Source organism: Bubalus kerabau, chromosome 7 (assembly GCF_029407905.1).
Source record: "Bubalus kerabau isolate K-KA32 ecotype Philippines breed swamp buffalo chromosome 7, PCC_UOA_SB_1v2, whole genome shotgun sequence".
NCBI lineage: Eukaryota > Metazoa > Chordata > Mammalia > Artiodactyla > Bovidae > Bubalus > Bubalus kerabau.
Window position 1 is genome coordinate 19813639 of NC_073630.1, and position 13910 is coordinate 19827548.

The following is a 13910-nucleotide window of genomic DNA, read 5'->3' on the forward strand; positions in this document are numbered from 1 at the left end:
TTGAAAGGTATTCTCATTTGTAGAAAGGATTCAAAATCCAAAGAATTCTATGTGACTAAACTATGTTGCTTTTTGGATAAACTGAATCCCAACCATACTTTTAAATGCAAGTGTCTCTTGAAAAAAAAAAAGAAAATACTATTTTAAAAATCTACAAACAATAAAGACGGAAAAGGATCTAGAACAAAGGGAACCCTCCTACACTACTGGTAACAATGTAAATTCACCATGAAGAACAGCATGGAGGTTCCTCAAAAAACTAAAAATAGAGCTACCATATAATCTAGCAATTCCATGCCTGGGCATATATCCAAGGAAAAACATAATTCAAAAATATACATGCATCCCAATATTCACTGCAGCACTATTTACAATAGCCAGGACATGGAAGCAACCTACATGTCCGTTAACAGAGGAACAGATAAAGCAGATGTGGTACAAATTTCTTTGGAAGGAATGATGCTAAAGTGGAAACTCCAGTACTTTGGCCACCTCATGCAAAGAGTTGACTCATTGGAAAAGACTCTGATGCTGGGAAGGATTGGGGGCAGGAGGAGGAGGGGACGACAGAGGATGAGATGGCTGGATGGCATCACTGACTCCAGTGGTCATGAGTCCCAGTGAACTCCGGGAGTTGGTGATGGGCAGGGAGGCCTGGCGTGCTGCGATTCATGGGGTCGCAAAGAGTCGGACATGACTGAGCGACTGATCTGATCTGATCTGGTACATATATACAAAATGTAATATTACTCAGCCAATAAAAAACAAAATATTGTCATTTGCAGCAACATGGATGGACATAGAGATTGTCATACTGAGTGACGTAAGTCAAAGAGAGAAAGATAAATAGTATATGATATTGCTGATACATGGATCTTTAAAAAAAGGCTAAAAATGAACTTATCTACAAATAAGAAATAGAGTTACAGATGTAGAAAATAAACTTGTGGTTACTAGGGATAAGGGGGGAGGGATAAATTGGAAGATTGGGATTAACACATACACACTACTATATATAAAATAGATAACTAATAAGAACCTAGTGTATAGCACAAGGAACCCTACTCAATACTCTGTAATGGCCTATATGGGAAATGAATCTAAAAATAGAATGGATGCATGTATAATTGAGTCACATTGCTGTACACCTGAAACTAACAACACTATAAATCAACTATATCTCAATACAAATTATTTTTAAAATAAAAAGGAGTTTCCAAACGCAGTGAGAGATAAAAGGTAAAAGAGGCAAGCATAAGTTAGGTAAAAACAACTAGTAGGCAACTCATCTTTCTCTAGAACAGATCTCTCGATCATCTTTTTTTTTCATTACAAACATAAGGTGTTACAGTTACATATACATTCCTACGCATTACCTTCAGAAACCTGCATTGGCTTTTCCTAGTAGCTATAATACTACAATAGAAATAACTCTGAATCCATTCTAAATATTCCAAAGCTTAAAAACTTTATAGAGGCTTCATTGCTAAGTCATGTCTGACTCTTGCAACCCCATGGACTGTAACCTGCCAGGATCCTTTGTCCATGTGATTTCCCAGGCAATAATACTGGGGTGGGTTACCATTTCCTTCTCCAGGGGATCTTACCAACCCAGAGATCAAACACTGGTTTCCTGCAGTGTTTTTTGCAGGCAGATTCTTTACCAACTGAGCTACCAGGGAAGCCCTAAAAAGCTTTATATTAGTAATAAATTACTCATGACATAGTTAACAATGGATCCAAAGCTATGTATAACAATGACTCACTTGAGAATCACAGTACAACCCTAAAATTCCTCAAGATGAAGAAATAATTTGCTAAAACAATTATGAGAATCTCTTAAATGTCAAGACACTGCTAGATCTAATGCTAATTTTGACTCCATCTCTCAGATTCAGTCAACTAATGTCTTAGAAAAAAATAAGTCCATTCATGAATGACTCTTACCAAATTAATTTTATTTCTATAAATTCCTAAACATTCACAGCTGTATTTAACTAGGCCTGCATTTGTACTTCATTTAAATGAGTTCTTCCCATACTTTTAAGTTACTTCACCATTCGAAAACACTGTAAATGAACTCTTGGCATTATATACCCAGTAGAATTTTAGTTCAGCAAGCCATGCTACTTCTCTGGTTTGATTGGCTATACTTTAAAACCTGGTTAATGGTCCTATTTTGCTCTTGTCAGTCATAATATCCTGTGATAGTCTAATTTCTATAAAAATTTATTTTAACAATATCTATACATACAATTCTAACTTTTTAACTTTAAATTTCACTTTGATCTTTTAATAAATTTAATTTGAATGAGTTAGTTAAGTATATAGTTTTAAATTTCACATACTTTCCTTATTTAAATTTATTCAATATTAGCTATTTATAAAAAAGGGGAAATTCAGGTAGCAAAGTTCACATCAACACAGTTTAAAATACAGATTAACAGGGATAAAAAATGTCGCTCAAGAGTCTGAAATTTCAAGAGAGATTCAAACTGAAAAGGGTAAATATTTGCACTTATGAGTAAATTCATTTGAACTTAAAGTAAATCTTCCACTTCACATACAAGTTGAATTTTCCTATTTGTCCTAAGAATGGATTCTCTCTGACTCTAAAGGAAATATTGCACATAATATTTTCTCATGGAGCAATGCTAGACTTATGATTAACTTCAAGAATTTCATTGAACTTTACAAATATAGAAGTTTCACACTAGCTGAAGATACCAGGTACCACTCTCAGGTCCTAATATAATGTTTATGTTACATAGTCTCCTCACGATTCCTAAATTACAAATACATTTGGTTAGAAAAGTGTTCTTACCACATCTGATACTTTAGTAGTTCTTTCTGTTCTTGACAAGAAAGCAGCATATAGATTAGTCAAGTTGGGTAGTTCATCAGAAATTTCAGGGACCTGTGAATGCCAAAAATAAAAAACATGTTGAATGAAGAGGTATATATCGCTTATTTTTCTCAATACAAGGGGCATGATAAATAACTCTGCAATAAGCTTATAGAACAAGATTCTGTAAAGCAATTATTCTTCAATTAAAAAATAAATTTAAATTTTAAAAATAATTTTTTAAAAATATGGCTATCATTAAAGAGAGACATTTATTTTTAAAATGTTTTAAATGGAATATAGTAAAAGATTTTAACAATGAAACATTAAAATGGGAAAAGGATTGATTATATGAACCTCTAGGAAAGAAAGATGGATCTGCATACATTATTTAAACATATTTAGGGGCAAATTACAACCTGATAATTATGAGTCAGGACAAGAATTGGTTCTGAATTTAACATTAGAGTATGGCTAATAAAGTGAAAGTGTTAGCTGCTCAACCATGTCCAACCCTTTGCAACCCCATGGACTGGAGCCCACCAGACTCCTCTGTCCATGGAATTCTCTAGGCAAGAATACCGGAGTGGTCAGGAAGATCCCCTGGAGAAGGGAATGGCAACCCACTCCAATATTCTTGCCTGGAGAATCCCATGGACAGAGGAGGTTGGTGGGCTATACAGTCCATGGGGTTGCAAAGAGTTGAACATGACTGAGCAACTAACTCTTTGACTTTATTAGCTACACTCTAATGTTAAATTCAGAACCAATTCTTGTCCTGATTCATAACTAGCAGGTTGTAATATCAATAATATATAAGATATTTGGTCAATTATATAGTATTATTTGTTACTACCTGATTATTAATACAAGAACTAGAAATACATTAACAATAACTATTTAAATTGATTATGTGGCAATCCTGGATTAATAAATTTTCTAGTAATATGATCCACACTTTCTTAAATATAATTCCTTATATTCATTGAAGATGCAAATTAATAGACTAGAGGAAGATGGTAATCTAAAATTTTAATTGGCAATTAGTTAATGCTCGTGATATTATACTCCTAATTTATTATACAATTCAGTCATTTGTATTCATTTAATAATTTAAACCATATAACCAACAGTAACATTCTTTTTATATACAAAAAGGATGAGGATTCATTTTCCTGTTTTTATACACGTCACTATTTTTATTTCAGAATTTTATATTTGTATTTAATACTTCAGAATTTAACACCTAGTACAATAGTTAGATATTTCTTTCTCTGCTCATTTTTTCAGGAACATTGATCTACTAAAAAATCCACCTCTCACTGTATCTTTGAAACTATATGCTTCACTATGGTGAAGCTGGTGTCTCTCCATTCTTTTCTTCATGTTTCATTCCTGCATAGTCACTCAAAAATAAATAGGTAGTTTCTGTCACTTTCAAAAACAGAAAAATCACGCTTTACATCTTGTAGAGATGTGAAATCCTTCAAACAGGGCATCTGAGCCAGCATTATTATTTCATGTGATTTTTAAATTTATTGAAACTGAAAAACAATCCACTTTCATCATAATTATATTATTATCATGTATGTGGTATTAGAAATTATGAAATAAGTTCAAAAGCATTTTGCAATTTTTACTGTTTAAAGTAGAAATTAATGAGCTCGAAGAATGTATTACTCATTGAATGACTTTGGCTTTAGAGGGAATGTAGTTTACAGAACACTACAATTTTGTATTTTTACCAAATTAATCCATATAAAATATAACAAAATAAAAATGATTTTTTATTTGTTATAAATATGATATATTTGTTATAAACCCAGATAAAACATATATTTTTAAGTCTTCACAGGGCTGTGAATGCTTCCAAATCTAGGAGTTGTCAGCACAGACAAGAGGGGTTAAGATTCTGAAGAGGACAGAATCTCTGAAAGGATATCTATCAATCTGCAGGTGCTTTTTTTTTCCTGGGATAATTGCTGATAACTGGACAGAAAGAATCTGGGTTTAGATCTGGCAGAGGGCTGCTATTAAGGAGCTAGAAAATAAGTTTATTGTGGTCTTGTTGGGCCACATGACAAAACTAGATTTGAAGTGCCTCAAAACACATGATTTGTTTTCCCCTTAAGGTGTTAGCAAGAGGATAAGAAGCAGGATAATGCTAAAAATAGAAGCTAAAACTCTGAAACGCAGAGTCATTAAATACTAGCGTCCAGAACATGGCACTGGCAGTGGCCAGCACATCCGGCTCACAATTGAAATCCCCAGAGGACAAAACTTTATACAATGAACACACAATGTAAACTAAGTCCTGGAAAAACTATAAATAACACAAACCATGATTAGATTAAGGTGATCTCCATTGACTTCTATCTGTTTTGCAGAGAAAAATGTGAAATCTTTCTATTAGAAGATAATACCACTTAAAGCCCCTATATTATACGCTAAGTATTTAACATTCAATTTCCAACTATGTGTGTTCCATACTTTCTGTGTTGAAAATCATTTGCTCCTATTGACAGAAGAATCCAATCTGGTTCAGTAATTCAGTGGCTCTGCTATCCCTATATCATCTACCCTACCCTACAGGATTCTGGGAGCACAGAGTCTTAGTCATTGCACCGCCAGGGAAGTCCCCATTTTAATTTTCTTTACCAATTTTACAATAAATTGTTCTTCTCTTTAAGCTTCCTAGATCATATTTCTATGCTTCTCTTTTGTATTCATTTATTCAATTATTACTTACTGAGTGTGTACTATAGGATAGACACAGTTCCAAAGTTCTGTACATGCCCTTTTATTATATGATAACTATGTTCAAACTTCCCAATGTTTAACTTCTGTTTATATTCTATGTACAGAATATCCACATATCTATTCTTTCCATATTTTCCACCTGAATTTTTAGCTACTTTAACTTTTCCAATATATGCATTCTTTTAAGCTTTTTCAACTTCTGCAGTGATGAGAAAAATGAATAATTATATATATATACACATTAAGATGAGGAGAAGGCAATGGCACCCCACTCCAGTACTCTTGCCTGGAAAATCCCATGGACGGAGGAGCCTGGTAGGCTGCAGCCCACGGGGTTGCGAAGAGTCGGACATGACTGAGCGACTTCACTTTCTCTTTTCACTTTCATGCACTGGAGAAGGAAATGGCAACCCACTCCAGTGTTCTTGCCTGGAGAATCACAGGGACGGGGGAGCCTGGTGGGCTGCCGTCTACGGGGTCGCACAGAGTCGGACATGACTGAAGTGACTTAGCAGCATATTGCAAATGGTCATCACAATATCAAGTTAACATCCATCACCACAAAGTTTTTTTGTGCAATAAGAGCTTTTTAGATTTACATAACAACTTTCAATATTCAGTATAGTGCATATATGCATACTAAGTTGCTTCAGTAGCGTCTGACTATTTGCAAGCCTATGCACTGCAGCCTGCCAGGTTCCTCTATCCATGGGGATTCTCCAGGCAAGAAGGCTAGAATGGGTTGCTATTTCTTCCTTCAGGGGATCTTCCCAGGGATCAACCCACATCTCTTATGTCTTCTGCACTGGAAGTACATTACATTTCCATGACTTATTTAATACATAGAAGTTTTTAGAAAAGCTTTTCACTTGGTTTGCATTTTTGCAGGGTATTTGAGCCTGCAATTGAATTATAGGCTAACAACTGTTTACTTTCTTTTTTTTTTAATTTCCTTTTATTTTTTAACTTCACAATATTGTATTGATTTTGCCATATATCAAAATGAATCCGCCACAGGTATACATGCGTTTACTTTCAATACTTTAAAGATGTTGCACTTCTCTCTTCCGGCTTGCATCATTTCCAACCTGAAGTGTAGTGTCATTTTCAACTTCATCCCTCTTAATGTCACGTTTACTTTTCATCTGGTTGTTTTTAAGAATTTATTCTTTGTTACCATTTTATTCAATTTGATTGTAATTTGCCTTGGCATAGTCCTATGACGCCTTTTTGCTATGGGTTTGTTGAGCTTTATGGATATGCAGTTTTAGATTTCATCAAAATTTGGAAATTTTCAGCCATATTATTTCTTAAAATTATTTCCTGTGCTTCATTCACTCTTTCTTTCCCTTCAAGGATTCTAGTTACACAATTAGGCCACTTCAAATATACCCATAGTTCACTGATAATGTATTCATCACTTTTTGTCTTTTTTTCTCACTGTATTTCATTTGAAGTTGTTTGTATTACTGTCTTAAGGTCAACTAATAGTTTTGTCTGAACAGCATAAATTGCTGTTAGTCAGAATGTACTTATTTTCACATGATATACTTCCCATCTCATGAACTTCAATTTGTGCCTCTTTATTTGTGACATTTATCTACTTAATATGATCTATCTTTCCACTACCTTCTTGAACATATAGAATATAGCTATCAGTTCAGTTCAGTCGCTCATTCATGTCCGACTCTTTGGACTGCAGCACACCAGACCACCCCGTCCATCACCAACTCCAGGAGTTTACTCAAACTGAAGTCCATTGAGTCGGTGATGCCATGCAACCATCTCTTCCTCTGTCATCCCCTTCACCTGCCTTCAACTTTTCCCAGCAGCAGGGTCTTTTCAAATGAGTCAGTTCTTCACATCAGGTGGCCAAAGTATTCAACTTTCAGCTTCAACATCAGTCCTTCCAATGAACACTCAGGATTGATCTCCTTTAGGATGGACTGGTTGGATCTCCTTGAAGTCCAGGGGACTCTTAAGAGGCTTCTCCAACACCACAGTTCAAAAGCATCAATGCTCAGCTTTCTTTATAGTCCAACTATCACATTCATACATGACCACTGGAAAAACTTGACTGGAAATAGTCTTGACTAGATGGACCTTTGTTGGCAAAGTAATATCTCTGCTTTTTAATATGCTGTCTATGTTGGTCATACATTTTCTTCCAAGGAGTAAGCGTCTTTTTATTTCATGGCTGCAGGCACCATCTGCAGTAATTTTGGAGCCCAAAAATAAAGTATGCCACTGTTTCCACTGTTATTCCACCTATTTGCCATGGAGTGATGGGACCAGATGCCATGATCTTAGTTTTATGAATGTTGGGTTTTAAGCCAACTTTTTCACTCTCCTCTTTCACTTTCATCAAGAGGCTCTTTAGTTCTTCTTTACTTTCTGCCATAACGGTAGTGTAATCTGCATATCTGAGATTATTGATATTTCTCCCAGAGATCTTGATTCCAACTTCTGCTTCATCCAGCCCAGCATTTCTCATCATGTACTCTGCATATAAGTTAAATAAGCACAGTGACAATATACAGCTTTGACGTACTCCTTTTCCTATTTGGAAACAGTCTGTTGTTCCATGTCCAGTTCTAACTGTTGCTTCCTGACCTGCATACAGGTTTCTCAAGAGGCAGGTCAGGTGGTCTGGTATTCCCATCTCTTTCAGAATTTTCCACAGTTTATTGTGATCCACACAGTCAAAGGCTTTGGTATAGTCAATAAAGCAGAAATAGATGTTTTTCTGTAATTCTCTTGCTTTTTCAATGATCCAGTAAATGTTGCCAATTTGATCTCTGGTTCCTCTGCCTTTTCTAAATCCAGCTTGAACATCTGGAAGTTCACTGTTCAGATAGTTGAAACCTGGCTTAGAGAATTTTGAGCATTACTTTACTAGCGTGTGAGATGAGTGCAATTGTGCAGCAGTTTGAGCATCCCTTGGCAATCCCTTTCTTTGGGATTGGAATGAAAACTGACCTTTTCCAGTCCTGTGGCCACTGCTGAGTTTTCCAAATTTGCTGGCATAGTCAGTGCAGCACTTGCACAGCATCATCTTTCAGGATTTGAAATAGCTCAACTGGAATTCCATCACCTCCACTAGCTTTGTTTGTAGTGATGCTTCCTAAGGCCCACTTGACTTCACATTCCAGGATGTCTGGCTCTAGGTGAATGATCACAGCATCATGATTATCTGGGTCGTAAAGATTTTTTTGTATAGTTATTCTGTGTATTTTGCCACCTCTTCTTAATATCTTCTGCTTCTGTTAAGTCCATACCATTTCTGTCCTTTATTGTCCATAAGCCTCTTATCCTTCTCCATCAGAAGGCAGACAGATTGAAAACCACAATCACAGAAAATGAACCAATCCAACCACATGGACCACAGCCTTATCTAACTCATCAAACTATGAGCTATGCCCTGTAGGGCCACCCAAGACACCTGGTTCATGGCGGAGAGTTCTGACAAAATGTGGTCCACTAGAGAAGGGAATGGCAAACCACTTCAGTATTCTTGCCTTGAAAACCTCATGAACAGTATGAAAAGGCAAAAGATAGGACACTGAAAGATGAACTCTCCAGCTTGGTAGGTGCCCAACATGCTACTGGAGATCAGTGGAGAAATAACTACAGAAAGAATGAAGAGACACAGCCAAAGTAAAAACAACACCCAGTTGTGGATGTGACTGGTGATGGAAGCAAGGTCCGATGCTATAAAGAGCAATATTGCATAGGAACCTGGAATGTTAGGTCCATGAATCAAGGCAAATTGGAAGTGGTCAAACAGGAGATGGCAAGAGTGAATGTCAACATTTTAGGAATCAGCAAACTAAAATGGACTGGAATGGGTGACTTTAACTCAGATGACCATTATATCTACTACTGTGGGCAAGAATCCCTTAGAAAAAATGGAGTAGCCCTCATAGTCAACAAAAGAGTCTGAAATGCAGTACTTGGATGCAGTCTCAAAAATGACAGAACGATCTCTGTTCATTTCCAAGACAAACCATTCAATAGCACAGTAATCCAAGTCTGTGCCCTGACCAGTGATGCTGAAGAAGCTGAAGCTGAACGGTTCTATGAAGACCCACAAAACCTTCTAGAAATAACACCCAAAAAAGATGTCCTTTTCATTATAGAGGACTGGAATGCAAAAGCAGGAACTCAAGAAACACCTGGAGTAACAGGCAAATTTGGCCTTGGAATATGGAATGAAGCAGGGCAAAGGCTAATAGAGCTCTGCCAAGAGAACGCACTGGTCATAGCAAACACCCTCTTCCAACAACAAATGAGAAGACTCTACACATGGACATCACCAGATGGTCAACACCGAAATGAGACTGATTATATTCTTTGCAGCCAAAGACGGAGAAGCTCTCTACTGTCAGCAAAAACAAGACCAGGAGCTGACTGTGGCTCAGATCATGAACTCCTTATTGCCAAATTCAGACTTAATATGAAGAAAGTAGGGAAAACCACTAGACCATTCAGGTATTATATAAATCAAATCCCTAACGATCATACAGTGGAAGTGAGAAATAGATTTAAGGGGCTAGATCTGATAGACAGAATGCCTGACGAACTATGGACAGAGGTTCGTGACATCGTACAGGTGACAGTGATAGAGACCATCCCCAAGAAAAAGAAATGCAAAAAAGTGAAATGGCTGTCTGAGGAGGCCTTACAAAGAGCTGTGAAAAGAAGAAAAGTGAAAGCAAAGGGGAAAAGGAAACATACACCCATTTGAATGTAGAGTTCGAAAGAACAGGAAGGAGAGATAAGAAAGCCTTCCTCAGTGATCAGTGCAAAAAATAGAGGAAAACAATAGAATGGGAAAGACTAGAGATCTCCTCAAGAAAATTACAGATACCAAGGGAACACTTCATGCAAAGATGAGCTCAATAAAGGACAGAAATGGTATGGACCTAACAGCAGCAGAAGATATTAAGAAGAGGTGCCAAGAACACACAGAAGAACTATAGAAAAAAAGATCTTCAACAACCCAGATAATCACAATCATGTGATCACTCACCTAGAGCCAGACATCCTGGAATGCAAAGTCAAGTGGGCCTTAGGAAGCATCACTACAAAAAAACCTAGTGGAGGTGATGGAATTCCAGCTGAGCTATTTCAAATTCTAAAAGATGATGCTGTGAACGCACTGTACTCAGTATGCCAGCAAATATGGAAAACTCAGCAGTGGCCACAGGACTGGAAAAGGTCAGTTTTCATTCCAATCCCAAAGAAAGACAATGTCAAAGATGCTCAAACTACCGCAAAATGGCATTCATCCCACACACTAGCAAAGTAAGGCTCAAAATTCTACAAGCCAGGCTTCAACTGTACGTGAACAGTGAACTTCAAATGTTCAAGCTGGATTTAGAAAAGGCAGAGGAACCAGAGATCAAATTGCCAACATCCGCTGGATCATGGAAAAAGCAAGAGAGTTCCAGAAAAGCATCTACTTCTGATTTATTGACTATGCCAAAGCCGTTGACTGTGTGGATCACAATAAACTGTGAAAAATTCTGAAAGAGATGGGAATAGCAGACCACCTGACCTGCCTCTTGAGAAACCTGTATGCAGGTCAAGAAGCAACAGTTAGAACTGGACATTGAACAACAGACCGTTTCCAATAGGAAAAGGAGTGTGGCAAGGCTGTATATTGTTACCCTGCTTATTTAACTTATATGCAGAGTACATCATGAGAAATGCTGAGCTGGATGAAGCAAAAGCTGGAATCAAGACTGCCGGGAGAAATGTCAATAACCTCGGATATGCAGATGACACCACCCTTATGGCAGAAAGTGAAGAGGAACTCAAAAGCCTCTTGATGAAAGTGAAAGAGGAGAGTGAAAAAGTTGGCTTAAAACCCAACATTCAGAAAACTAAGATCATGGCATCTGGTCCCATCACTTCCTGGCAAATAAATGGGGAAACAGTGGAAAAAATGACAGACTTTATTTTTTTGGGCTCCAAAATCACTGCAGATGGTGATTGCAGCCATGAAATAAAAAGACGCTTACTCCTTGGAAGGAAAGTTATGACCAACCTAGATAGCATATTAAAAAGCAGAGACATTACTTTGCTAACAAAGGTCCGTCTAGTCAAGGCTATGGTTTTTCCTGTGGTCATGTATGGATGTGAGAGTTGGAGTATAAAGAAAGCTGAGCACCAAAGAATTGATGCTTTTGAACTGTGGTGTTGGAGAAGCCTCTTGAGAGTCCCTTGGACTGCAAGGAGATCCAACCAGCCCATCCTAAAGGAAATCAGTCCTGGGTGTTGATTGGAAGGAGTGTTACTGAAGCTGAAACTCCAATACTTTGGCCACCTGATGCAAAGAGCTGACTCATTTGAAAAGACCCTGCTGCTAGGAAAGATTGAAGGCAGGAGGAGAAGGGGATGACAGAGGATGAGATGGTTAGATGGCATCACCAACTCAATGGACATGAGTTTGAGTAAACTCCAGGAGTTGGTGATGGACTGGGAGGCCTGGTGTACTGCAGTCCATGGGGTTGCAAGGAGTCAGACACGACTGAGCGACTGAACCGAACTGAAGTGAGGACTTCACTGCAGGTACAGTGGATAAGAATTCACCTGCCAGTACAGTGGGCATGGGTTCGATATCTGGTCCGGGAAAATTCCAAATGCCAAAGGTATATGAGATCTTCAAAGAGGTAAATAATAAGACTTCTTTTTTTTAGCCATACCACATGGCTTGTGAGATCACAATTTCCCTCAGGGACTGAACTTGCACCTGCACACCTTCAGCAGTGAAAGCATGGTGACCTAACCACCAGGGAATTCCCAGATAAGATCTATTTTTGAGAAAGAAATTATAAACATAGCTTTAACCAAATTAATTGTTGTTTTTATGCCATAATTGACCACATGTAAATAATTTTAACAATAACTGTATGGCTTATAATAATGAGGTACATATACCACAGGTAATTTTGTAAATTCTAAATTCTTCATATGAGATATAAATAATATAATTTTGGTATTCACATATTACCTTATAATCAGCAGGCCCAGGAGTAGTATAATCTTCTTTCTGAACCAGGAAGAGAGTCCGAGGAACAGAAGAACCAAATGCACTTTTCTTTGGTTTCTTCCAGTAGGTATTGCTAAAGTTGTCGATGAACGTATTGTTTTGGATATTATAAAACCCAGGACCTAAAGAATATAATATAAAAGCACCCTTTTAATTCTTTTAAACTTAGTAACTTTACTATTTATTTTATTGTATTGCATTTATTGAATGAGTCTTTAAATTCTATAGTGCTTTAAAGATTTCGAAAGTTTCACACACCTGATTTCATATAATCCCATAATAACCCTTTTACTTATCCCTGCCTCTGTACTCCTCGCTTCTGCCCTCTCCTCACTGGTAAACACTAATTTGTTCTCTTTATCTGTGAGTCTGCTTGTTTTTTGTTTTTATTCAGGTTGTTTAGTTTGTTGTATTTTTTAGATTTCACATATAAATGATATCATACTGTACTTTTCTTCTCTGACATTTCATTTAGCATAATATCCTCAAAGTCGATCTATATTGCTGCAAATGGCAAAAGTTCACTCTTCTTACGGCTGAGCAGTATTCTGGTGTTTATATACATCTTCTTTATAAACTAACTGTAGGCAATTTTTTTAGAAAGACTTCTCATATATTGCCGACAGGAATGCAAAGTGCTTTGCTACTTTGAAAAACAATTTGTCGACTTCTTACAAAGTTAAACTCATACTTACCATATGACCCAGAAATTCTACTTCTAATTATTTTTCCAAGAGAAGTGAAAACAAACCAAATGTCCATCAGCTGGTGAATGGATAAACAAAATGTGCTACACCCAAACAATGGAATACTACTCAATAATAAAAAGAAAATATAAATGCAACATGATTGAAACCCAAAAACATCATGCCAATGAAAGATGATATACAAAATTCTAAATAATGTGTGATTCCCTTTACATAAAACTTTAAAAACGGCTACCAATTCTTTGCTATCCATGTCACTGAGAGAGAAAGTTTCATGCCGTTCTGTTCAATATGGGCTTCCCTGGGTCATTTGGCTGACTAATAGAATGTAGCAGAAATGATGTCCTGGGATTTTCTGAGGGTCAGTCATAAGAAGTCTTGCAGCATCCTAGCAGGTCTCACGGAGCCCTGAGCTACTATGTCAAAAATCAGCTACGCTGGGGCAGCAGTTCTGGAGCTATGCACACACTCTGAATGACAGTCTCATCTAAACTCTGCCTTCTAGAAACCCCACAAACTAATGAGATATGATAGAAAAAGC

General features: G+C 37.0%; 1 protein-coding gene across 3 annotated transcripts in view; it reads right to left on the reverse strand.

The window, feature by feature from the left end:
* Window positions 1–2791: 2791 nt before the first annotated feature.
* Window positions 2792–13910, reverse strand: part of LOC129657498 (sperm-tail PG-rich repeat-containing protein 2-like) — a 156307-nt gene continuing 145188 nt past the window's right edge. For all 3 annotated transcript variants that reach the window (XM_055587746.1, XM_055587745.1, XM_055587747.1), the window contains 2 exons: window positions 12624–12784; window positions 2792–2917 (listed from right to left, as the gene is read on the reverse strand). In XM_055587746.1, the coding sequence (XP_055443721.1) occupies window positions 2807–2917; window positions 12624–12784 (272 nt within the window). In that variant the 3' untranslated portion in view covers window positions 2792–2806. The remainder of the gene's footprint in view (window positions 2918–12623; window positions 12785–13910) is intronic.